Source organism: Puntigrus tetrazona, chromosome 18 (assembly GCF_018831695.1).
Source record: "Puntigrus tetrazona isolate hp1 chromosome 18, ASM1883169v1, whole genome shotgun sequence".
In the NCBI taxonomy this organism is placed as follows: Eukaryota; Metazoa; Chordata; class Actinopteri; order Cypriniformes; family Cyprinidae; genus Puntigrus; species Puntigrus tetrazona.
Window position 1 is genome coordinate 6,872,448 of NC_056716.1, and position 26,404 is coordinate 6,898,851.

General features: G+C 36.4%; 1 protein-coding gene across 1 annotated transcript in view; it reads left to right on the top strand.

Moving 5' to 3' along the window:
- Window positions 1-352: 352 nt before the first annotated feature.
- Window positions 353-26,404, top strand: part of tcf25 (transcription factor 25 (basic helix-loop-helix)) — a 37,276-nt gene continuing 11,224 nt past the window's right edge. The window contains exons 1-14 of the mRNA XM_043264790.1: window positions 353-635; window positions 5,323-5,427; window positions 5,545-5,601; window positions 9,477-9,604; window positions 12,701-12,766; window positions 13,400-13,482; window positions 15,668-15,798; window positions 15,890-15,989; window positions 18,280-18,373; window positions 19,689-19,781; window positions 19,882-19,987; window positions 22,251-22,410; window positions 23,717-23,804; window positions 23,943-24,101. Coding sequence (XP_043120725.1) covers window positions 474-635; window positions 5,323-5,427; window positions 5,545-5,601; window positions 9,477-9,604; window positions 12,701-12,766; window positions 13,400-13,482; window positions 15,668-15,798; window positions 15,890-15,989; window positions 18,280-18,373; window positions 19,689-19,781; window positions 19,882-19,987; window positions 22,251-22,410; window positions 23,717-23,804; window positions 23,943-24,101 — 1,532 coding nt within the window. The 5' untranslated portion in view covers window positions 353-473. The remainder of the gene's footprint in view (window positions 636-5,322; window positions 5,428-5,544; window positions 5,602-9,476; window positions 9,605-12,700; window positions 12,767-13,399; window positions 13,483-15,667; window positions 15,799-15,889; window positions 15,990-18,279; window positions 18,374-19,688; window positions 19,782-19,881; window positions 19,988-22,250; window positions 22,411-23,716; window positions 23,805-23,942; window positions 24,102-26,404) is intronic.

A 26,404-nucleotide genomic window follows, 5' to 3' on the forward strand; every position in this document is an offset into this window, starting at 1 on the left:
AAAAATTAATTCAAAATGAATTGTGAAATTTCATGTATAAATTTATTTATATTTTCCGTTACCAGATACTGTGAAATTATTTTAAAAAGAATTAATTCTGCTACAAATTTATTTTAGCCCGTTCTCTCATATCGTCATACAGAAGCTTTAAAACAAAAAAAATATATAATGTTGAATAATATTTAAAAAAATACTGCCTGACTGCTATTGTGGGTTATTATCCTTTTTTTAAATTATATGTGATATTAGTAACTTTCAATAATATTTAGAGCAGAAAGGGTGGGTAGTGTGCACATTAAAACGCAGGGAAGGTTTTCCCTTCCGGGTCCCTTACTTTGGAACACATTCGCTTCCGTTTAACGTGACGCGTTTCCCATGTATTTATAGCGTTTCCTGTTAAATATCAAAGTTGACTGGACATTTGGCCTCGGTGCTAGATTGTTGATAAGTGATCGGCGTGTCTGTCATCCGACATGTCAAGTCGCGCTTTGCGTAGGCTGAAGGGAGAGCAGCAAACTCAGGCTGATTTAAACGCTTTTAAACTCGCTGATGAAGATGCCAGAGATGAGGAGGGTCAGATGAAGAGTGACGAAACTGCCAATAAGCAGAAGAACATAGGCAACATCTTTGAGCTGGTAACGTCTGGCATATGTGGTTGTCGTGTGTAAAGATAGGTTGGATTACATGCTATTACCATACTATTTCGATACGTAGGTTGGTTATTATCACAACAGTTACACGTGTACCATGATATTTACATATCACTTCAAAGTGGTTTAAACTCGGGATGGTACTACTAGTTTTTGTCTGTGCATCGCTACATGCCCAAAATACCAATATAGTATAGCAATTATGAGATATGAGAAGTTGTATGATTTAGGCTTCAATAGCACACACTTAATGTAGTTCATAAAAACTTTTTCAACATTAAGTTTGGTGTTTAAATGAAAGTGTGTGAATGTATTACAGTAAAGTACGTGTTTTAAGTGCTGTATTTACACTAAATTGTGTGCTGGAAACAGTCAAAAGAAATCTGTCTTTATAATATGTGGAGCTGCTTATCACTAGCTATCTGTAAGTTTGACTCTTCATCCAAAACTCCTTTCAAAAGAATTGAAAGCATCTACACTTGATTAGTTATTACAGTCGATGTGGAAAAAAAAAAAGTATACATCCCACTTCAGAATCTGCAAAATGCTAATTATTTTGCCAAAATAAGAAGGATCATACCGGTGTTAGGCACGTCGCTTTAAAAGAGTAATTAGTTAGTAGTTACTTCTCACAAATAGTAACTGAGTTACCTCATTTTAAAGTAACTAGTTAAAAAAATGTAAACGGCAAACCGATATTAAATGTTAAATTAATAAAATGGACGTTAAATATTATTCTAACATTATACATTCATCTACACTACTTATCTACTGACATTATATTGTTATAATATACTATTATTATAATTTTGCATTATATGATGATAGAACTTTAGTAATCAGAATTAACAAGTATGAATGCATAATTATGTGCATAATTAGGTGGTGCTTGTTTATTATTAAGTGTTTCTATAAAAAAAGATAACGACTACTACAATACGAGTCACAATTTTTTATTTTTATTTATTTATTTTTTTTTACACATCCTTCTTAAGTGTAAAAGAGCAAATGTATCAAGCGCTAGAAAAAAAAGAGAAAGTACATTGTTTGTTACATCAGCAAGTTTTTTTGCACTATTGGATGTGCTAAGGAATTGAGAGAAATCGTAAAGATTACTTACAAAGCACTCTTTAGTAGCACTCTCTTTGCATACCTGTAACAAGGTGCAGAGCTTAAGGCTTTAGCTGTATGGAAGTCACGCAAGTCTAGATAATGATCTGAAATATCACTTTGTTTGCAGAATTTCAACACCATTAACATCAATTCTATGTGACCGTATTCCTGACGTGTTGTCTAACCCCAATAAAGTTCAAAATGTCTAAGAATGTTGATCATTATCATATTATAATCGGATATTAAAATCGCAAACAATTAAAACTTTATCTGCAAGCCAGTACAAACTCAGCAAATTCTTTAATCAAATCTGTGCTGTGCCCTGGTGGCATGTATACAGTAGCCAGTACAAATTAGACAAGGGAGTTATCACTTGCACATGTTACTCTAGATAATGTTATATGTGGCACCATAACTTCAAACGAGTTATACTTAAAGCCTGGCCTCTGAGAAATACTGAGAATATTGCTATAAATTGGAGCAACGCTTCTCCCTTTACCTGTTGGTCTCGTTTTATAGAAGTAATTGTGGGGGTAGACTCATTTAAAGTATCGTAATAACAATATAAAACACTCTAGGGATTAACAAGCTGCTGGTTTTATGAATATTAATCAAGTAGTCAGAGTTCGCTTGAATTGATTTTCCTGAAATCGAAACGAGTGCCATGTGTAGCATGATGTTGCTGATTGAATGTGCTCTGTAGCACGATACTATATTTCTTTAAAAGCTGATCCTCATATCACACACCCCTTAACTTCCGAATATAATCAAGTTTACACACACAAACAAGCAAAACAAAATAATTTTTTGCAGCCATGTTATGAACATTATGCAACTGAGATAAATGTATTCATCGCACAGACAATTTTTTTGATAGCATGTTTAATATATATTGTACTGTACAGCCCTGCATACATAGTTGCATTTCAATAGATTATTTTTAGTTGATTTATCTAATCAATTTACACTACCTGACACAGCTGCATTTAAAATTGAACTGGAAGTTAAGTGCTGGGCGTCCGGTCAGAGGAGAACTGACCCCAACTGAGTCTGGTTTCTCCCAAGGTTTTTTTTTCTCCATTCTGTATGGATGGGGTTTTGTTTCCTTGCCGCTGTCGCCTCTGGCTTGCTTGGTTGGGGACACTTAACTTCTAGTGATTATCGTTGAATTGACTACAGAGACCGTCTCTGCATTTAATAAGAAATTGGTCACACTCGTCATTATACATCCCTGTCATTATACTGTACAGTGCTTTGATGCAACCTGTGTTGTTAAAAGCGCTATATAAATAAAAATGATTGATTGATTGATTGATCAATCTAATCAATAAAGCCTCACATTGTAGTCAATTGTATTGACATCAAACGTGGCGTGAGTTATAACAAGCGTGACCTAAGACTGCCTGCTGTGTTTTGGCACCGTGCCCTCTAGTGGTTAGGAGATATAAAAAGGCTATCTTTGCTCATAACCTCTGAATGGTTTGGACAAAAATCACAAACTTGGTGTCTTTAGATTCAGTGCATCATGCAGAGGATTTTTCCAATTCAGCCATATTGGGTGTCGGCCATTTTGAATTTAGTTCTAAATTGCTTTATCTTAAGAACGCATTGGCACATCGTTTCGACAATAATAGCAAAAATGTTCAGCACTGTGTATTCAAAAACATTGGGTGGTCTAAAGTTTTAATGAAATTTCACAAAATGCTAATAACTTTTGCATACTTTAAGTCTATTGTAATAGACTTTGATTTTGATAGATTCCTTGTATCATGCCGAGAACAACCATACCCATTTCGCAGATGTTTCTTGCACTTCCTGTCTGCCATTTTGAAACATGTTAATAACCTACTTTTTTAAAATTTTAAGTTCACCTAATACGTTAGCCGGATTATCATTAAATTTGACCAAGCTGTTTGTGTAATGCATAAACTAATTTGCAGGAAAGATGCCAAACTGCATCAGAGGGTGTATCTCTGCAAAGGTTGGAGATATTTACACCAAACGTTGTATGTGTCATTGTCACTGCTCACTAACCAGGCATCATATTTTTGACAACAGCGCCACTGGTCAAGAGCAATAAGCCGTTAATTAACTATTAATTTCAAAATGATGCTAATAAAGTTTGATTGCATTTAGCTTATTGTCGTAAAACTGGTCTCAAAATATTCCTTGGGTCATGCCAACAACAACCATACCAATTATGCCATAGTAAGCGGAATTTCCTGTCTGCCGTTTTGATTTGATGAAAACATACCTTTTCAAAGTTCTCCCCAACCGTTTCACAAAAATTTAAGCAGATCATCTTCAGACTGTGCTGACAAAAGTTTATGAATTCTATGTTGATATGCACAACCATTTTTGTATAGTGCTGCTACAGATTTTAAGCATGGTGCTGAAATGAGTCTTGCGTTAGATCTCTGCAAAGCTTTTATGTAATGACACCTGCACAGAACATATTGAAATGATTTGATTAGAGTGCCACCTATTGGTAAAAAACTATATGCTTAATCATTTAATATTAATCATATTACTGTTCATTTACAGTTTTCAGCTGTTTCAATTACAATAATGCAATTATTGCTTTTATTACTCATTTAACATAAACACTAAATTTTTAGTTTTTTACTGAGGAAAAGCGTTTCCTGACTCGCTCCTTCAAAACAATCCAAAGTGGCTCAATGATATTTAGATCTGGTGACTCTTCAGGCCATGGGTGATGTTCAACTTCACTTTCGTGTTCATCAAACCACTCTGTCACCAGTCTTGATGTGTGTATTGGTTCATCATCACGCTTCTTTGGGGCTTCTCCATTTAATTCTGCAGTGAGTTGGGCAGCTGTGGTTGTATGTTTTTTGAATGCATTGATGCATTACAAAGACTTCCTGTGTGCCAGCAAGATGTGCACCAACAATTTGTCCTCTTTTGAACTCTGATATGTCACTCATAATGTGCATTGCAACAATATTGTAAGCAAAACTGTGCTATTATTCTGCTAATTAAACCTTCTCACTCTGCTGTTTTATTTATAGTCTAGTATAATCTAGTGCTTTGTTGCAACCTGTGTTGTTAAAAGCGCTATATAAATAAAAATGATTGATTGAGATTGATTATATATAAAAATATATTTTTCTCTGCCGTAGATTTGGCCATTTAAAATGGAGGATCTAAGGCAGTGATGTTTTTTGGAAGCACTGCTGGGTTTATCTAGTGATCCTTAAGACCTTGATTAGCTGGATGATGTGTGTTTAAGTAGGGTTGGAGCAAGCAAACAAACAAATGCAGTTCATGACTTCTTTAATGGCACTTAAAGTTGTTTCACACTTTCTCTAGATAGCAGTCAAGTGTATATGAATAGTAAAATGCGGTCAGTTTATATGAGGTATAAAATGGCATATGTAAAGTGTACTGCAATCAAACAAATATAGTTCGAAGCGGTTTTGTTTGGCGTATGGCATGTTTGCCGTCATGCCTTAACAGAAATTGAGTCTTTATAAATGTAGTTTTAATTGCCATATAATGACGCTGCTGTCATGATGTAGTGTATGTAATTGTGTGTCAGATAGGTGAGGCTGATGTGGATGCAAGCGTGTCAGATGAGGAGACAGCAGAGAGAATCACTGACAGACAAGGAGGAGGAGCTGCACTGAAGAAAGATACCGTGAAGGTGAAAAGAACCTTTCATGTTTGTGAATTGCAATGTTCAAAACATTTCACTGCATTTTAACTTTTAAATTCTTCTTATTTCTCAATTGTTGTTTTCTTTGTAATGTCTCTTTTTTAGAATGAGAAGTCAAACAAAAAAAAGAAAAAAAAGAAGAAAAAGACTGAGAGTGGAAAGGTGGGACTTTTATTCATATCTATAAATCTACATTACATAATAAAGGATTTAATTTCGTTTTAACGTGGTAATATATAGCAGAGTATAAATATAGTTATGTCAGTGAGGCAAATGTATTTGAGTTTCGATTCCGTTTTTTGTTCTTTGCTTGAAGAATTCTTGCTCAAGATCAAGACTTTTTTTTATTCTCTGTTGTGAGTGCTCACAATTAAAACTATTTGCTTTTCTGCTGACTGATTCTACTCTTATGATGAAAAATTATTATTATTATTTGAAAAACTAATTATGAAAAATGTTAATTTTCCACTTAACTGTGATGGCGCTAGCAAATTCATGCATTTATCACACATTTATCTTAAATTTGAAAATTTATATTGTGAAATGCATGAACACTATTAAAAGTTCCCCTTAGCAGGCCCCCATTCTAACAATATAATGACAACAATAAATAAAAATAGATAAATAATGGTATGTGGTACAGTTCACAGCATAAATTAATAAAACAAAAGAAACAACAAAATGTGTGTAGGTATATTGGACTGTGACTTACATTAGTGATCATTAAGAAAATCAACACGTTCTCACTCCCAAGTCGTCCCATCTTGCCGCTTGTTCAGGACCCTTTGGCGTCACTTTTTGATACGCATGGTTCCTCTTTAGCACCATTTTTCCATGTGAAGGTCATCCGTTTTCGATTGTTTGTATGTGTTTGTGTATATTTAATAAATAAATATTATTTATTTTATTTGACATTTTATAGAAATACACCCACTTTTGGACAACATAAAACGCACACAGGCAAATATAAGTGCAGTATGTATTGCAAAAAATTACCATAAGCTGTATAAAAAGCATTATAGTCCTTCTGAAGCCATGCAATGTCTTAATGCGAGAAAGAGAGTAAAACACAAGGTTTTAATCGCTGAAAATGATATTGCTCCGTTAATGTGCTCAAATCTCATTCAAAAAGATACTAAGGCCCGTAGAGTGATGCAGTTACTATAGCATGATGTGATTGATCACAAGACAATAGTGTTTCACAACCAAGGCTGACATGAGGATTCTTAGTCCTTTTAAATATCGTTCAGCAAAGTTAACAAATCTTTTTTTCAAATCAATACTACGTAATTGTGCATTGTGTGTTGATCACACTACAAACAAAAAAAGAATTATAATGCTATAAGAAATAGTTATACACTAAGGGGTTGTATGTTACAAAAGTTTAGTTGCTGGAGCAGGAGGATCACTCTCTCGAGTGATCTCTTTTTAAGAAGATTCTTGGTAAAGCAGGAGTTCATTTTTATTTCATTGCTGTAGTCATCTGCAAGAAGTCTTCAAGAAATCTTTAAGAAAATCGTCAAGCAATCTCCAAGAACACCTACCAAATGTTCAAAAACTGAAAGACAAAAGATAACTGTCTCAGGGCTTGGGCTTTCTGCTCTTAGAATGTAAATCATAACGCACATTCAGCTTATTCTGTTATATTGGAATCTGTGTTTAACCATTTATAAATTTGTAATACAACAAGGGCTACACAAATGACTTCCTCGCCCTCGCGAACGACTCGCGTTACCCGGACAGCTTAATCCACTTTCGCGGACTGAACACTGGGAGCGGCCCTAAATAAAAGCTGATTATAAATCTGGGGCTGCTGGATTTACAGGAACCTGGAACCTGGCACTACCCCTGTATCCGGAGTTTCTGGTTCCGTCCAGCCGCCCTCCATGCCCGCTGGTTCCGTCCAGCCGCCCTGCATGCCCGCTGTTCCCGTCCAGCCATCCTGAGTCTCTGCCTCAACGGCGCCCCCCAGAGACTTTTCACCAAGGGTGCCCCCCAGAGCCTGTGCCTCGAGCAGCCAGCGCCTCCTCCAGTAACCATGCACAAAGTCTGCCCACCCTATCCAGCTGCCGTCAATGTTTCCCAGCAGCTCCTGCCCTCATCCTCAGCTCATCTTCTGGTGCTCGCCACAGGTCTTGTCACCATTGCCATCGTGGGTGGAGGATCCCCCGCCTCATCGTCGTTCTGAACTCCACCTCTGCCCGTAGACCCGTCGTCTCCCGATTGGCTCCTAGCTCCCTCCTCTGCACCCTGGCCCATCAGTCCACCAGCTCCGCAAGGCACCATCGTCCCTCCGGCTCCACCTTAGTCTGTTGTCGACCATCCGTCACCTCAGGATTCCTCTCCTTCGGCTTCACCTTGTCCCTCGATCCCTCTGTCTCTGTCAGGCTCCCCCATCCCTCTGGCTCCACCTCAGTCCTCAGTCGCTCCGGCTCCGCCGTGTCCTTCTCTTTTCCCATCTCCGCATCGGTCGCCGGTGCCTTCGGCATCGCCTAGGCCCTCCAGCTCCTCGGTGTCACCCTGGCTCTTTGGCTCTCCGGCTTTGTCTCTGTCTCCTCCACCACCTGCCCCGCCTCCGTTGGTCGGCCCCATGGAGTCGATGGCCATTCATTCTCCATGGCTCTGCCCTCCGTCAGCTCCACCGTGGCTCTTCTGGGCTGTGCTCTAGATCCCACGGATCTCCTCCTGCTCCGGATTCCTCCTGTGTCTTCTCTGGCTCCTCCCTTCATCTGTTCCTCCCTGGACTCTGTTTGCCGACCCCTCATGGTGGGCCCGTCCTACATCAGAACCTCCTCCCAAGATCCATTATCCCTGTTCTAAGTTTTTTTTTTTTTTTTTTTTTTTAAACTGTTATTTTAGGTGCAGCCTTAATACGCGTAATAGTAATTAATACGCATGGTTTTATTTCCGTCTGTCTGCCTGCCTGTCTGTTTGTTTGTAACTATATTGTTTATTTCGTATTTGGAAGATTAAAACACTTATGTTATATTCTCGTCTAGTGCTCCTTCTCTACAATCACACCGTGACGCTAACGAACACTGACTAGCATTGTTAGATCCAGTGTAATATCATAGTTGTGTATGCGCAAACATTTGAGTAAGTGCGAGCGCACAAGGTCCGAAACCGAGACACCCTGAAATGAGATGCCATTGTGAAAATAAGACAAACATCACAAGTCAATTTATTAACCTGTTTCACTGGAAAAGAAACGGTTTAAATGGCATCTGTTGGGATTTGGTGCTATAGAGAATATCTAATTTAACTTGACCGCTCAGGGGGGTCACCCAGAACGAGTAAGTCTCACATGGCCAATCGTTGATTAAAACACTGAGGTACCAGTGAACTTCACCTCACCTTCCTGCCTTGCTGGACTGACCCCCATCAGATCACACATGCCCTTCATCCAAGCCATGGATTCATAGAGCCTGTCTTCACTGATGTACAATAAACGGGGGGAGACAACACAGATCTAACCACACCATTAACACGCACAACATTACATACACACAAAGTTAACCATATCCACCATTGTGTTGTTGAACATATTCAACAACCATATTCTTCCCACCAGGAATATCACAGGATGTCAAAGTTTTAGTTTCAGTTTATTGGCATAAAGTCCCTAATCCTACTCAACACCTAAATTTGGCAATTACTTTACTAACTAATAACATTGCTGCATCATAATCTTACAGTGTTCTAACCGGGTGTACAAGTTTTCAAGTCATATTTATATTCTAAATATAAATTTTTATAACCGTTGTCAGATATTTTCTTTATATCCATTGACAATGCACATGACCCGTCCCCTGAAGACTCACTGTTGAAACAAATATTATTAAACTAAACCAAATGAAATCCAAATTTCTATGAAATCCTTTTTTTTCCTTTTAAAATTCGGCTAAAAGGAAAAGTCTGTCTCGTATTCTAAATGACTGAAATCAATTATAGTCTAATATTTTAATATTTGGGACAGAAATGCCATAGCCATTGTATTAATCATGTGTTCACTTATTGTGTGGTTTGTGATTTGTCAGGACGATTTGAGTGTGGGAGATGATATTGATGCTTTCTTGGAGAGCCTGGAGAAGAAAAAAGGCCTGTCATACCAGAGCACAGACAACAGCACCTCTGAACACAGACCTGTACTGTACGTGGAACACAGGTGAGGTTTAAGTATGATTTAAAAATTATTTTCTGTTTATATTATTAAGTCTTATTGTGTGTTTTTTTTTTTTATTAAATTGTGATTTTGGTGTTGTTAAATATAGGGAACAATGTTACTTTTAATTGGTTTTTACAATACTAAAATAGGAGAACGTGCAGTTTGTATGAGTTGTATACAGCCATAGCTTGAGGATTAACATCGAGGACCATAATGGAAAGGGCTTTGCGTTATTAATCCTTGACAGTTTTCTTAGAAGTGTATGGGAAATTGTGAAATAAATTTGATTTAATTGAATTGAGATATACATATACCAGAAATTGAGTTGGTTTGAAAACTTTGGATCATTCAGACTTTAAATGATCGTATTGAAATCACATTTTGAGTTTATTTTGACAAATTTAGTACAATTATTTCTTATTGTTCTGTAATAAACCAAGACATTGTAAAATTTCTTAGCTGTTTCTTAGCTATAGCCCATGAAGCATTTTAGAAAATTGACTCAATAAACCACAGATTATTACTATTTCTTATTCTAAAGCTTTTAAAAGGTTCATGATTGTCACACAAAGCTGAAAAGTGATCTAAAATACTCCCATGCTCCCAAGTCAACGTCAGTTATTTGTAAAAAAAAAAAAAAAAACAACAACAAACAAACAAAAAAGTCACTGTTGCAAATCACTATTACAATCACTATTAAATATCTTGCAAAAAATCTTGTTCATTAAAATGTTTAAATTGTCAAATACAAAATAAAATGTGATTTAGCTTTTGGAATCCTGCAATCTCTCAAACATAGTATTGCACAATGATCACTGACATTGTTGTAAGGAAACCTATGAGGAGCTTTTGAGCATTAAAAATGACATCAAGTTGAGTGGATTTAGCTGGACGTTTCTGATTTAACTGGGTAGGCATATTTCTAAGTTGCTCCAAACAAACAAAGGTCATAAATACCCTTGAATGAATCTGGCAAAAATGATGACCAGTTCCAATTTAAACCTTCAGGTAAAATAAATTCAGATTTTGTTCACTCATTAAGAAAATCTGTAAGTGAAGTGGTAGCATCACTTGATGCTGATGGTGGACGATAACATCAAACAACAACAATATCAGATTCTTTTTGAAATCCAGGCTAACACAGCAGTCAGAATAATCCATCTGCTCCATAGACCAAGTTTCTCTCTTCTCTTATCAGCATTTGCATTAGCGTTAGAGGATATACAGACAGTGGAAAGCCACAATGCCAGGCAGCAGAGCAGGTAAACGGGTCCAAAGTGTATCTGCATTTTTGCCATACAATTTAATAAAATGTCAAAAAGAACTAATTCGGGAACAGTCATAAAACCCTCTTTGATATTCTTATCCTTATATGAAAAACTGAAGAGATGTTCTCTGTAATTAAATTGACTATAGTAACTAGAAACCAAGTGTCACCAACTAAGCAAGCCAGAGGTGACTGCTGCAAGGAACCAAAACCCCATCTGTGACAGAATAGAGTAAAGGAAAAACATGAGAGAAACCAGGCTCAGTTGGGGCCAGTCCACCTCATCTCATGTGACCACATCTCCTTTGTATAGAGTTGATCAGGTTGTTGTGGCCTGTAGGCAAGAACTGGAACACACTGTCATATATGCCGATCCAGAGCATCCCAGACACATTCAATGGGTGAAATGTCTGGTGAGTATGCTGGCCATGCAAGAATTGGTATGTTTTTAGCTTCCAAGAAATGCGTATAGATTCTTGGGGCCATGCATTATCATGCTGCAGCATGAGGTGATGGTCATAAATGAATGGCACAACAATTATTTCGTTTTTTTGTTGTCCATAACATACGCCTGCCCATACCATAACCCCATCCCCACCAGGTGCTTATTGATCTACAACATTGACAGCAGCAAACCGTTCACCCATACAATACCATACACGCTGTCTGCCCTGTACAGTGAAAATGATTTCATATAGATCTATGAAGGCAACACCTATGAAGGCAACACCTCTCCAAAGTGCCAGGCGCCATTGAAGGTGATCATTTGCCTATTCAAGGCAGTTACGTTGACAAACTACAGGCAAGACGAGACCCCAGTGAGGACAAGGTACATGCAGATGATCTATCCTTAGATGGTTTGTGCAGAAATTCGTTGCTTATGCAAACCGATTGTTGCAGCAGCTGTCCAGGTGGCTGGTCTTTGAGGTGAAGATGTTGGATGTGTGGTTGCAAGGCTGGTTGGTTGTACTGCCAAATTCTGCCATTGGAGGCAGTTTATAGTAGAGAAATGAAACTTCAATTCACATGCAACAGCTCCGGTGGACATTACTGTGGTCAGCATGCCAATTGTATTCTTCACTCGACATCTGTGGCATTGTGCTGTCTGATAAAGCTGCACATTTTAGGGTGACCTTTTATTGTGGTCAGCCTAAGGCAAACCTGTGCAATAATCATGCTGACTAATCAGCATCTTGATACGCCATGTCTGTGGATGGATTATTTCTGCAAAAGGAAATGCACACTAACACAGATTTAGACAAATTTGTGAACAATATTTGTAGAGAAATAGTCCTTTTATGTCTAAGGCATAGAAAAAGTCTTAGATCTTTGAGTTCAGTTCACAAAAAATGGGGACAAAAACAAGTGTTTATAACTTTATTTAGTGTAATTAGTTTATTTCTTATCTCTCCAACACTTACATTCTCTTTTGTTTTTTGATTCAGACTACTTGTTTTCCTTTTCCTTTACTATGTTCAACTAACTGAGATTTACATGTTATTACAGACACTTACATGTTATTGCTTTTTTTAGGTTCACTTAGCTTTGTTAACAAGATGTTAATTCATAGGAACGTCATAATAACTCATGGCATCAAGATTGTTTTGTTGAGGTAATGACAACCTGTCCTTATGGCCACAAAAAAAAATTTGTTTTTAAAAACATAAGCACATAATATCAGAAGACATCCCCTTCCTTTGACTATAGTTCTGGATATTAGCATCTTTTAAGTTACTGAAAGTAAATGTAAATGAATATGTGTTTCCTAATATAAAATGTTGCCCGAATATTTAATCTCAAATGATTTCTCTTTCTTCTTGGACATATAGAAATCTTAATCCAGAGACAGAGTTGAAGAGGTATTTTGGAGTTCGAGCTGTTCTTGGAGACCAGAGGTAATTTCATAATATTTATATTTTTTATTTTTGTTGTTTTTACTTATGGGTTAGTTTCCTTAAGTACATGTAGACAAAAGTTGCCAAGTTTTAGAATTTGTATACAGTATGTGGGATAAATGAAATTCATTTGCACTTGGTCGAGTTGCGTCTTGCGACGTGTCTTGAATCATGTCCTGAAGTGGTCTGAGATTGGCAATTGTGGATGTTTACTGATGAATTTGAACAATTTGTTAATATGCGTTTGAATGCTTAGAAATTAAAATTATTTATATGATTTGATTTTTATGATATGATTTTAAAATGATTGCACTTTTTCATGTAAAAATTACTGATGTGCAACAGTGAAAGTGATTATTGATCATGAAAATGATGTAACCAATGGACGTAGTTCTGATTGGTTTGGGTGGCTTGAACAGGCTCTACAGTGATCGTGGTTGCTTTAATTTCTTGGGAAAAAAAATTGTTTTGTCTCGTCTTTGACAGATTTTGCTTTGTACCGTGGTTTATTTTTCACTGTTTAAGAACGTAATGTGTGGACTGAGGGCACCATGGCCTGAGATGGCAACAGTAATGTTTGTGAATGGTGAGTTGCAATTTTGTTGTCCTATGTTTGTCTCTGTCCATATTCAGATCAAAACAGAGACAGAGGCAGTTTCATCGGTGTACTTGGATGACTGTTTTTAAAGAAACATGGCCCCGCTTCAGTCGACCAGGTCAGACCAGAACCTTTTTCATATTTTTACAGAATGTTTGTTCAGTGCTTAGAAATATTACCCAGAGCTGCCACTGTATCAGTTTTTGCGCAGAGCCAATGTGTGGGCTCAGTTCTTCAGTTTTGTGCATCTATTAATACTGCATTTGAAACAGTGCAAATAAAGGCATATCTAAAGTAAAACATGGTGGGTGGAAGGCAGCATTCTGTGCAGTAAAGCCTGCTGCCTCGGCTGGGTAAATAGTGACATTGACAAGTGCTGCATTTTACAGTTATCAAATCCAAGCCCGTATATATAATACATTATAGGAGTATGCTTAAGGCATTATATAAATGCACAATGCATTATAAATAACTTTTATAATATGTTGTATTATCTCATTGATATGAAAATCGTTTTAATGTTATAATATTCACTTGTGGTTATAGCTTTTAAGAGTATGATGTTTTATAACACGTAATGAACATGATTCCTCCACTTAAGCTACAATGGATTATATTTCTGTTATAATGCATTAAAAGTCTCTTATCTTACCATTTTCCTTATGTTGCTTTACTTAAAGTGGACAAATACCACTTGTAAGTAATGATAATTTTGATAGAATTATTATTATTTTTTTTTTTATAATAATGGTGATTCATTTTTTTCTTACTCAAACAGCCATAAACACAGTAATCATTATTTATATTTCTGAAAGCATTTTTAGTTTTTATATATATATATATATATATATATATATATATATATATATATATATATATATATATATATATTTAATCTCTCTTATGTAATCTAAGCAAGCAAAGAAAGCTTTCAGAAATAAATAATAAATAAGAAAAATAAATAATTATTATTGTATTGTATTATTGTTTGTCAATTTACAAAATGCAAAGTCTTACAAAAGAAAAATCTAAATCAAATCAATATTTGGTGTTACTACCTTTTGCCTTCAAACCAGCATCAATTCTTATAAGTACACTTGCACAAAGTCAGGGATTTTGTAGGATTGTAGTCATGTGTATGATCAACCAATTGTACCAAAGAAGTGCTAATAATCATAAACCATAAACATAGGTACAGGGGTGCAGAAAATTGGCAACAGGTGCTCTGGGCTGGTGAGTCCAAATTTGAGAGATTTGGCTGTAGCAGAAGGCAGTTTGTTCGTCGAAAGGCTGGAGAGCGGTACAATAATTAGTGTCGGCAGGCAACAGTGAAGCATGATGGAGGTTCCTGCAAATGGCGTTAATGATGTTCTCAATGCTGAGAAATACAGGCAGATACTTATCCATTGTGCAATAACATCAGGGAGGTGTATGATTGGCCCCAAATTTTTTCTATGGCACGACAGCGACCCCAAACATACAGCCGAAGTCTAAACATCATCGAGTGTGTCTGGGATTACTTCAAAAACTGTGTGTTCAAGTGTACCCAGAAGAATTGCTGCTGTTTTGAAGGCAAAGGGTGGTCACACCAAATTTGATTTAGATTTCTCTTTTGTTCATTCACTGCATTTTGTTAATTTATGAAAATACATGTTTAACACTTCCATTTTTTCACACCTGCCTAAAACTTTTGCGCAGTACTGTACCTATGTGTTCACTAGCCTTCATTAGAGCATAAATATATGCTAGCACTTTATTTTGATGGTTCTTCGACAGATGTACTGAGTATAGGATACTTTGCAAGTATGTGAACATTGTATCTACCGTACCTAAGTCTATTAATACTCTTAGCTTCAAAATTAACCCTCACAATAAACACTCAAATAACACTCACCATCTAACAACTCACAAAATGTTGTACTGTGCAGATCTTTGGCCTTAAAGATAGAGAGAGAGAGATAGAGGCTTATAGCCCAAAGGTCACTGGTTCAAGTCTCAGGTCTAGCAGGGATTGATAATAAAGGTTGAGGTGAGACCCTTGAGCAAGGCTCCGAACCCCCAACACAGCACAAATGCCAAGTATGGGTCACAAGTCACTTCTCTTTAAATAAACAATTTCAAGAAATATGGATGCACTGAATGTTTAGCAACAAGAATTGTTATTTTGGTGCTTCTCTATCAAGAAATAATACAGTTCTATATATTCTATATTTTATTCTAGTGTGCATTAGTGAGAACTTTTGGTTTTGTTAACCCTGTGAAAAGTGGAGTGAAATGAAGCTTATTATTGGTGCATCTTTTAGGTATCTCTATGAGTCTAGTGGAGTCTAAAGATGGCATTCAGCACTTCACGTTTGAACATAATCGTGACTATCAGCAAGTCCAGTTCAAGTTTTTTGATGCTGTCGAGTCAATGGACCCCAATAACTTTGTGGTAATTTTATTTTAATAACCATTATCCAGATATGAGCGACAGATGTGTTAGCTATGTATGATGACACTCTGTTTCTCTATTTTTTTTTCAGGTTCTTCTGCAATTTAACCCATATCATATTGACTCACTTCTGCAGCTGTCAGATGTATGTCGCATGCAAGAAGATCAAGAGACTGCCAGAGATCTTATTGGTGAGGAAGTTCACTGATGCACTGAATATGACAACAGACATGTTAGACTGTATTACTTAATGCTTACATATCTTAGAAGAACTTAGAAACAAGGGCAATGAAAGCAACCCAAATTAACAAAAGGTGAATCTAGTTTTCTTTTATGGCTCCAGAGGAAGATAGGATGTCTGTCGCTGCAACAGAGGAGGGGCTATCGTCTTCATAAGACGAAGATGGTGCTGAGCAGCCCCACACTGCTGTGACTGCTCAGTTGTAGACTTGAGGCTAATTAGACAGCAACTTCCTTGCACTCCAGTGAATTTACAGTGGGATTGGGTGGACCAGGTGCCTCCAGCAGTCATCTGTACTGCGGAACACTGTGCTTCCTGGGTTAACTCTGCTTTCATCCCACAGCTGCCCCAAAGTGGGTATGTTGGCTCCCATTGTGTTGATGCCACTTGTTCAGAAGAGGGCAGCCTGGCATGCCCAGCCTGTCTTTTTGGCTTATCCAGGCAGTCCAACTCTGTTATGCAATTCAGTACACCAAGCACCCACACGTGTTCAGTGGCATCCTTTTACATCTGTCCAAGAGCACGAATATCTAATTTTCCTTGACCTCATCGCCCTCCATCTGCAAATGCTCCTTGAAAAGCTGTATAAACTCCAGGGACTCTGAATTTATGATGTCCAGCCACTAAGGAAGATTCTGTGGAGGAGATGGTTGGGCCCCCTTTTCCAAAGGAAAGGGACAGCAGAAAGAACTGGATCATTCTTGGAAGATCAGCCACCTTTCTAGAATCCTGCTCAACATTACACAATGCTTGCAACTTTCTTCTTCCACATGTGTAGCCTGGGCAGGCTAGACTCCCATGCATGTGATACACATCAGATGAAAATACTGTCAAGAGATCATGAATCCATATGCTGCCGGACATGTGCACGATTGGGCTTCTTTTACTTTCTCCTACATGGTACAAAATAAACTTAATTAGCTCATCTTATCGTGTTAGCTAATAAAACACTGCCAGTCACAGAGAAGCAAAATAGCTTAGAAATGAGCAGGGAACCCACAACGGATTTTCTTTTTGCTAAGCAAAGAAACTCTGTAAGTAACTGAGAATCCACAACAGGTTCTTGCTTTGACTGTACTGTGCTCTGCAATGTCAATCTTGATGGTACATTTATGAACTAAGTGCAGTGCAGCATAGGCGCTGAAGGAAAGTTTTCACAAGGAAGAAAACAAAAGAATGCCATTTAAGGGATCACAGCTGTTTACATAGAGAGGAGGTGGGCTCCTTGTGGAGAACTGTGATTGGTCCGTCCTTTTGACAGAAGTGGTGTAATTGGTGCTTGGGCATTTCCTATGGTGATATACGAAACAATTGTTTGAAAGAGAACCACATACTGCGTCTGTTACAACAGCGCGGCTTCATAGTACAAGAGATTAGATGCTGAACCAGTCTGCTTGCATTCCAGATCTTTCACTAAAAGGGAACAATTGGCACTTTATTAAATAATACATTTAAAGATTACCCAAACTCTTCAGCAGCTGGAAACCTGTATCGGGCAAGAATGGGAAAATTCCAACACCAAAACTCTATAAACTCATAACCTCATAACTTCGATGCGCAGATGTCTTCAAACTGTTTTAAAAACAGTTTCCCCCATCCCAACTATTGTAGCAGGCATCAAATTTGAAATTAGCGTCTAAATTAACATTTGTCAGTTTACACATTTGTTATCTATATTCTACTGTGAATAAAATATTAGTTAATTTGATTTGAAGGTCTTTTAGTTTTCTTTTTATTAAACTTAAAAAATTTCAATAAAAACAAAACTAAATTTGGTTTGTATATAGATTTTATGGGGGCAAGTCGCACATATTCAAGTCTTAAGCAAGTCTCAAGTCCCTAACATCGAGTCTCAAGCAAGTTTTAAGTGACAGTACAAACAAGCCACGCAAGTCAAGTCGAGTTTTGCTAAGAGTCAGGTCAAGTCACATTAGCAAAATATTTTTTTCCACATGACCTTCATTCATTTTCCCTCTGAAATTAATTTTAGTTATACACTTTAAATAATAATGTTTTAAATATATTATGTTGAATATATATATATATATATATATATATATATATATATATATATATATATATATATATATATATATATATATATATATATATATATATATTATATATATAATATTATATAATATATAGTATATATATATATATATATATGATGCATATTTTTTTGTTTTGTTTAAAATGAAATGGTAATATATAGAATTTGTTTTTGTTTCTCTCTGCAGAAAGGGCCTTATATTGTTTTGAGTGTGCATTCCACCCTGTGTTCAGCCTGACATCAGGAATGTCTCGACTAGACTACAGCAGACCAGAGAACAGGTGAGACCATCATTAGTCATCACCATGATGATGACTGAAAGATAAGCACAATAATTAGGGATCAAGCCACTAAGTGATAATTACAACAAAAAGATCGAAAGATACATACACACGCATACATTTTTTTGCTGCAAATAATAATTTGACACCCATTTGATACTGACCAAATAAGAAACATGTTTATCATAAATTTAAAATGCTACAGGGGGATACCAAAAATGAAAATGTGTCAAGACAGCTCAATTCACAGATGAAGGCTGTAATGCTAAATGTAATAAGCCAGATATACCTCATGTGGTTTTGTTTTTTTTTTAACAAAAATGCTTACACATCATAGCAAATAAAAAGCAATAAATGATCAGACTTACTATTATGTTTATTTTTGACACATATATAAAATAAGGTAATATTTTGGATACTTTGTCACTTTAATAAAACACCACTGCAACACTGTTCAAAGGTAGCAGTTTTTTTAATCTATTTAAAGTGCAGCCTACAAAAACACTTGCCAGAATCGGTTGAAATGCACTGTACTGCCATTTTACTTTTATATATCCTAACTAGGGATGGCAACGATTAATTGACAATTTTTGATAAGTGTACTGAATTCGTTATTGATTTTGTACAGGTAATCTTGACAACACACATGACTTGTAAAAAGTGCTAATAGCAGTTCCAGCATTAACTTATAAGAGGCAAACATCAGTGGCATGCAGTGTAGTGTAGTGTCTTGTCCTTCCTCCTGTAATCTTTTCTCCTTATTGCTGCACTCCTTACCTCAGTGAAGCTGCCAATATCCACAACTGATTTGACACAGAAAGATTACATTTAAACTTTTGTGAACCAATATACTGTTACACATCCATTTTCTTTACCTCCATATTAAGTGTTAACAAGGATACTTGCAGAGACAGGCATTGTAATATTTTGCACATGTGTCATTTCTTGCATAAATAGCCACAGTGACTTTTCAAACTTTTTCGTGGTTTAAAAGTGTTTTAAAATTAAATCAGTTCGCTTCACAGATGAAGAAGTAATGCAGAAAGAATATTTCACAAATGCTTATAGAACAGCTAGTGCTTATAAATGATTGTTTTTTTTTATTTTAAAGGTTTAATTTGTTAACATTAGCATTTGTATAGCATGTATTAATATTTGTAATCAAAACAGTCTTGATGGATTTAATTAACCCTTTCATTGTATCTCTCAAATCCAATCTGCCTGAGGGTTACTGTGTTGGCATTATGTTGTTATTCTTTATTTCCGGTAAGGGAAAGCTTTTCATTAAATCTGTCACACTCTTCTGTATCAACAGGGCCTTTTATTTAGTGCTGTTCAAGCATATGTTATTTCTGGAGAAGAGAGGTTGTCCACGTACAGCCCTGGAGTACTGTAAACTGATTCTGAGGTATCCAATATCATATTTATACAATAAATGTATCACATTCATAAGACAAAATCCATAGTCAGTAAGCCAGATTTGTCTAAAACGGAAAATATGCTTCCAGTCTGGATCCAGATAATGACCCTCTCTGCATGCTGCTGATCTTTGACTTCCTGTGTCTGCGCTGTCGTGAGTACACGGCCCTCATCCGACTCTATGAGGAATGGGAGGTAAAGAAATCATCATTTTTGTTGTTGTTTGTGTGCTAATAAGAGTAACACCACCACAGTTATTTTATTTCAGGGTCAGTTCTTAAGTGGTCCAGTGGAGATGAATTGATTTTACTGATTGACCGCTACGCATTGATATTGCAAAACCACCCTTAAAAAAATAAATACTTGGCTTAACTACAGTGGCCATCTTTTTGTCATGGCCCACAACAAATTTGTATTTTTGGTTATTCAATTGTTCATGGAAACTTTAGTATGGTCTAAGCTTTTTGAAGCAATTATTGAGCTACTGTTGATAGAAATGTGGGGAAAGTTCTCTGTGTTTATGATTTTGGAGATATCAGCAGATGTAATATAAAATGAACATTAAATAGTTTCTACCCAAAAACTGTAATGGGCTATATTTAGTAGTCCTAATAGACCTTTTAAACAATAAATTGCAAGCAGCTTTACAAAATGACATCTTCTCTTATAAATTCTGTTATAAAGCAACTATCCGGTGTATTTATGGTTTATGATACAGGTGCATCTTAAAAACAAGATTTCTTATTTAAAAAAAAAAAAAAAAAGGTGAACCACCTATATTCAGTTCATATATAACATTTCAAACATGTTTTTTTGTTTTCATTTTGATGATTAGTTCTTGCAGCTCACAAAAGTAAAAAATTCTGAATCTCAAAATATTACAATGTATACATAAATTCAGGGTATCTCTTGTTCTTTGAAACCACACTAATGGGGAAGACTTCTGACTTTGCAGTGGCCCAGAAGACAATTATTGACACCCTCCACAAATATTGCAAGTCTCATATGGTCATTACTGGAAGGGGTGGTTAGTCAGAGTGCTGTATCAAAGCGTATGAAATGCAAAGCTGATTAGAAATTAGAAATCGGTTAGGAAAAGGTGCAAAAGCAACAGAGATGACTGCAAGCTTCAGAATACTGTCAAGCAAAGCTGATTCAGACGCTTGGGAGAGCTTCACAAGGAGTAGACTGAAGCTGAAGTCAGTCCATCAGAGTAACACGCTCAGATATCTCCAAGAAAAGGGTTACCAGTCCACTTCTGAAAGAGACACAAGATCAGAAGTAGCTTTGGGCTAAGTAGAAAAAGAACTGGGCAGAAACAAAAATAAAATGACAAAACGTTTTTAGATGGAATCTATATGGAGTCATTGTCATATTTTAAGAGAAAAATGAGAAACAGTCAATCAAGTAATAAAGATGAGCTGAAGGCTTTTGAGCAGTGCCATAGGTTGGACGTTTTCAAGTTTAACTAAGGAGCCAGAGGCGGGCGGATATATATGCAGGACATTATTCAAAAACAGGTGTGGCAAAGGGCAAAATGATAGTCCAGGAAACAAGCGAAGGCTAATCCAAACGGGGTACACAACAATGTTCAAGACGGCGGGCAAAGAGTAAATCCAGTAACCAGGCAGAGATCGGAACACGGGAGAATCAAACACAGGGAAAACGGGCTTTTTAGAGCGGTTAGACCAGGGGTGTCTAACTCAATTCCTGGAGGGCCGGAGCACTGCAGAGTTTAGATGCAACCCTTATTAAACACACCTGATCCAGCTAATTAGGTACTTCAGACATGCATAGTATATGTGATTTAGCAGGGTTGAATCTAAACTTTGCAGGGCTCCGGCCCTCCAGGAATTTAGTTTGACACCCCTTAGACAATACAATGCTTTCTCAGAAACTGAGCCGATCATAAATAAACAGAATAAGGAGTTTCCAAGGGGCTGGAGCTAATTAGTTGCCAAGGGAACTAACAATGTGGGAAGGGAACAGGGAACACAAACAATGGGGAGCAAACACTTCAAAATAAGAGTCCTTGAACAGTAAGACAGGGGAACATAGACTAAAATTGTAACACCAAGCCACACCTTACTGATGCTGGATGTTTGAGTGTTGAGTGCCCCGAATTAACAACTTTTGAAATGTTGTGCATTGATATATTCCAGATTCATTACAGAAAATTTCACAAAATAAAACTTTTTTCAGATGCACCTGTATATAACACATACAGCTTTAAAAAGATTTTATATCCACTGTAGTTATTCTTACAAATAGAACTTTTAAAAAATGCACTTTCAACGGCTGACCAATAAATAAAAATGTTTTTATTTTTTGGAGATGCAGTTGTTTAAGGAAACAACAAGCTGTTATGCTGCCGAATAGCTTTGTTAAACTAAATAATTCACACTTAATGCTGTAGCACTTTGCATGTTTAGCACATTCTCTGTTTCTGTTGATTTAGGTCCATCGAAATCTGTCGCAGCTGCCAAACTTTTCTTTTTCTGTAGCTCTTTCCTACTATCATCTGAGCCGGCAGGAAGACATTTCACCTGTGGAGAGCCAACAGCTAAAGCAGAAATCCAATTTATTACTGCAGAATGCTCTCATCATGTTTCCTGGTGGTGAGTTTCCCACATTTATCTTAAAAAAAAAACCTAGATTTGTTTAAAATATAAATTTAAGGTAACAACAAATAAACAGCGGAATGTTTTATGGTTTATTTGTAAGGAAGAAACCTGGCTGTTAACACAACCCCCTCCTAGCCTTTTAATCACTTTACATCACTTTACATTCAGGCATTGTACTCTCTTTAAAGGCCACAGGAACGGGGTGCACAGCTCCCAATGACAAAAGCGACGTAATGCAGCCGAAGTATACTTCACTGCACAGCTTTCAAAGTACACTCGATTGCGGATTAGAGCGGATGGACATACATGACAAACGTGCAATTCTACCTACTTGACTTTATGTCTGATAATGCACAATTGTTTAGTATTCTACCCTGCAAAGACTGTAACTTTGATTTTGGTTAAAAAGAAGTTTGATATGTTTGGGACATACAAGACATTTGTTTATCATGTGCATAAGCATCTTGAGCCAATTTAGGTTTTTTTTCGAGAAAATAATATTAACCATAACTCTGAAAGCCACAAAGAAACTTTAAGAAGAAATTTTAACACCAGTCACGGCCCTTTTACTTGGATGGGAAAGCTCAAGATGAGTTCAAGGCGTTCTTCCTATGTTAACTGTACGTCAAACGTTGTCACAGTGTCGGCTTGGAGTTTTACAGCATTCTGCCTTTGCTTTACTGACTGTTAAAGACTGCCGTGTTTTAAGTACGCCAGAACTTGTATATTCGTATCTGTTCTGTCACTAAAGTAATTTATTAGACAAAGGAATTTGATTGCAGTATCTATATAATAAATCACTGCTAAAACTAGATAACTTGGCTATCATGAATAACCTTTAAATGTATTTTTTTTAACATTTTCAATGTTTTTGAAAGACGTCAAGTCACTGTTGTTTATATAGCTCTATTATGGTAATTAATTCTTTAGATACATTAGATGCAAGATAAAGTATAGTAACTCGAGTTAAACCTATTTGTGACCTGGGCTCTAGGACCAGAAGGAAAGGATGGATGGGTAAAGGGACCTACCAGCAAATGGTCTTTCTCCCAGATCCCAGGATTTATTGCTTTATCGCATGGCACGTGTGCTGCGAGAGTTTTGGGCTTCGCAGGGAAATGATTTAACTCTTCGTCTTCACAGGGCGCTTACTTTCAATTAGACCAAAAACTTGAATGTGCACAGCAGTAATTGAGAACAGAGTTTGAACGATCAATTCAGACAGTCCAAAAATGTATGGCTTAAAGTATTTTTATTTTTATTTTTCACATTTATTGTTTAATGTGTTAATGTTTTCCAGCACTCATGCCCCTTTTGGACTTATGCACAGTTCAGCCTGATGCTGCGGTGTCTTCTCACGCATTCTTTGGGCCATCAAGTCAAATTGGGTAGTTTGTTCTAGCTCGTACACACACACACACACACACACACACACACACTTATGTATTTAAAATCAGTCAGATCCAAATATTTTTGCTAATGTATGAATGTGATGCAATAATATTTAATTCTGCTGCATCATTTAGGCAGCCTCCTGCACTCTCAGAGTTGGTGTCCCTATATGTGGGTCGCTGCCAGAGCCTGTGGAAAGAGGCTGAGCTTATGCTGTGGTTGGAGGAGAATGTCAGAAAAGTGCTAACGAGGGTTGACTCGCATGATTCTTACGTGGACGACTGCAAAAACAAGTAAGAAAACATTGAACACAAATGTTACTTTGTATCTGTTTGTGTTTGTTGATATTGAAGGGATCTTATTATACCCCTTTTTTACATGTTAATATAAGCCATGTGATTTGGAATCGAGTATCTGAATTCCGGAAATGTTGGTACGTTTTTTGTTTTTTTAATTGAAATGTTTAAACAGAGAAATTTTTTGCCTGCTACAGGTCACAGAGGACTGAAAAAACATTTTTAAAGGATTTAGTTGGGAGAACATCCAGCAATTAAGTTAATTGATATCAGGTCTGTAAGATTAAAAGCTATAAAAAGGATATCTTAGAAAAAGTTCATTTAAAATGGACTGTAGAAGTATAATTATATGGTCGGGCGAGTCCAAATTTTACATTCTTGTTGGAAATCATGGACGTTTGGCCTCTGGGCTAAAGAGGAAGGAGACTTTGATAGTATGGAGCTGCGTAAGTGCTTACGGTATGGGCAACGTGCATGTTTTGGAAGGCACTGTGAATGCTAAAAGGTATATAAAGGCATACACCACTTTCCATGCAAAAAGTGGGATTTATAAAAACAAACTTGATGGGAAAATTTGCACACCTTCATGCTTTGTCAATTGGGACCCATGTGTGCAAACCTTTTTACATGGAGTGATATGAATGAATAAAATAAAACCAGATTTTAAGATCTATTTTCATGTAGATATGCAGTACAAATTTACATGAAATATTCAGCTTTCATAGAGATAAGCACTGAAAATACATGGTCATTATGCAAAAGTTAAGCAAAAATTGTATGAAATTTAGATATTTGTGGTGGATTGGCTTATGAGAAAATATTTTTTTTACAATGATCAATGATGCATACTTACTTTGATATTATGGCTGGATTCGGTGACTGAATTGTCCACTATCAAGATTTAGTAAGGCTAATGATAATAGCTTACTGTACAACTGTACCTGCTTACATGGAGGCGTTAAAGCATCTCTAAAACAAAAAAGTAGGCCTACCGCTGTATGCTTTTTGAAGAATAGGCTACAACTTGAAGAAAATGGTAAGATTAACACATTTTCTTTTAAAAAATACTTGACACAGTCAGAAAGTTTTACATTGCAATAAATATAAGCCTATCTGTTTCCACTAATATAACTAAAAGATTTGAACCTTATCAAAAAAAACTGCATAAATGTGAAAGAATGAGATCAACGCTCTTCTAATTTATCTAATAATTATTTAATTTATTGATGTGTTTACAAAGATATTATGTTTTTTGCAGTACAGCTAAAGTGTTGCACAAAAATGGCATTTATGCTGCTTATCTCATATTTCCTTAGTATACCTTTGACGATGTTAACATCGTCATGTGGATGTAACATGACGATATAAATATCCATGCATGGATATAAAATGCAGATGAGGTTATGTGTAGTAAAACTAGGCATTGTAAGCTCCATATACGGTTATTTCTAGGAGGATGTGGAGATGCATGTACACACACCTGACTGGGATTTATTTTTGCGCAGGTTCTGGCGTGTACATGGATTTATCATTTTAAAAACTTGGGCATACGTAAAATGTAGCATTTAGTTTGAAATCTATGGCGAGTTTAATAAATGAGGCTCCAGAACTCCAGAACTAACCTTAATGCCCATACATCTTCAAACTGTTTTGAAAAGAGGAGATGCTACACTACGGTAAACATGCTCCCGCCCCAACTATTTTTAGACCCGTAGCAGGCATCAAAATTAAAATGAGCTCAATTTGTGCATAAAATTTAAACATCTGTTCTATTGTGAATACAACATTTGGCTCATTCACTTAAAATATTTGTTTTTTGTTATTCTAATTTTAAACAAGGTCCCGGAATACAGCTTGTAAGTAAATGTTGTAAACAATTAATGGCACATTTGCATGTTTACTTCCAAAAACAACAAGCAAAGCAGTGAGCTCATAATTTTTTTATTTTATTTTAAAATTATATAACTTAATGTAATTTAGGGCTGTCAAAATTAATGCGTTATTGCAAGTTAATTTTAACAGCTCTATTTTTATTAACTCAAGATTAATGCAGCATGAATTTTCTGATTGACTTGTAGCCTAGCTCGTGGTTGGAGAAATATGGAGATGCTGTGAGGGTTGCCAACTTAGCGACTTTTCAGACCCATTTAGCAACTGAAACATTGCATAAAGCATCCATATTTGTCCATGCCCATGCCATGAGTATTAAAGACTTTAAAAGTATTAATTAAAAGTACATTTAGAACAGATACAAATGTATATTAAATTGCTGTTAATTGCGAGTTAACTCATGGCAGCCA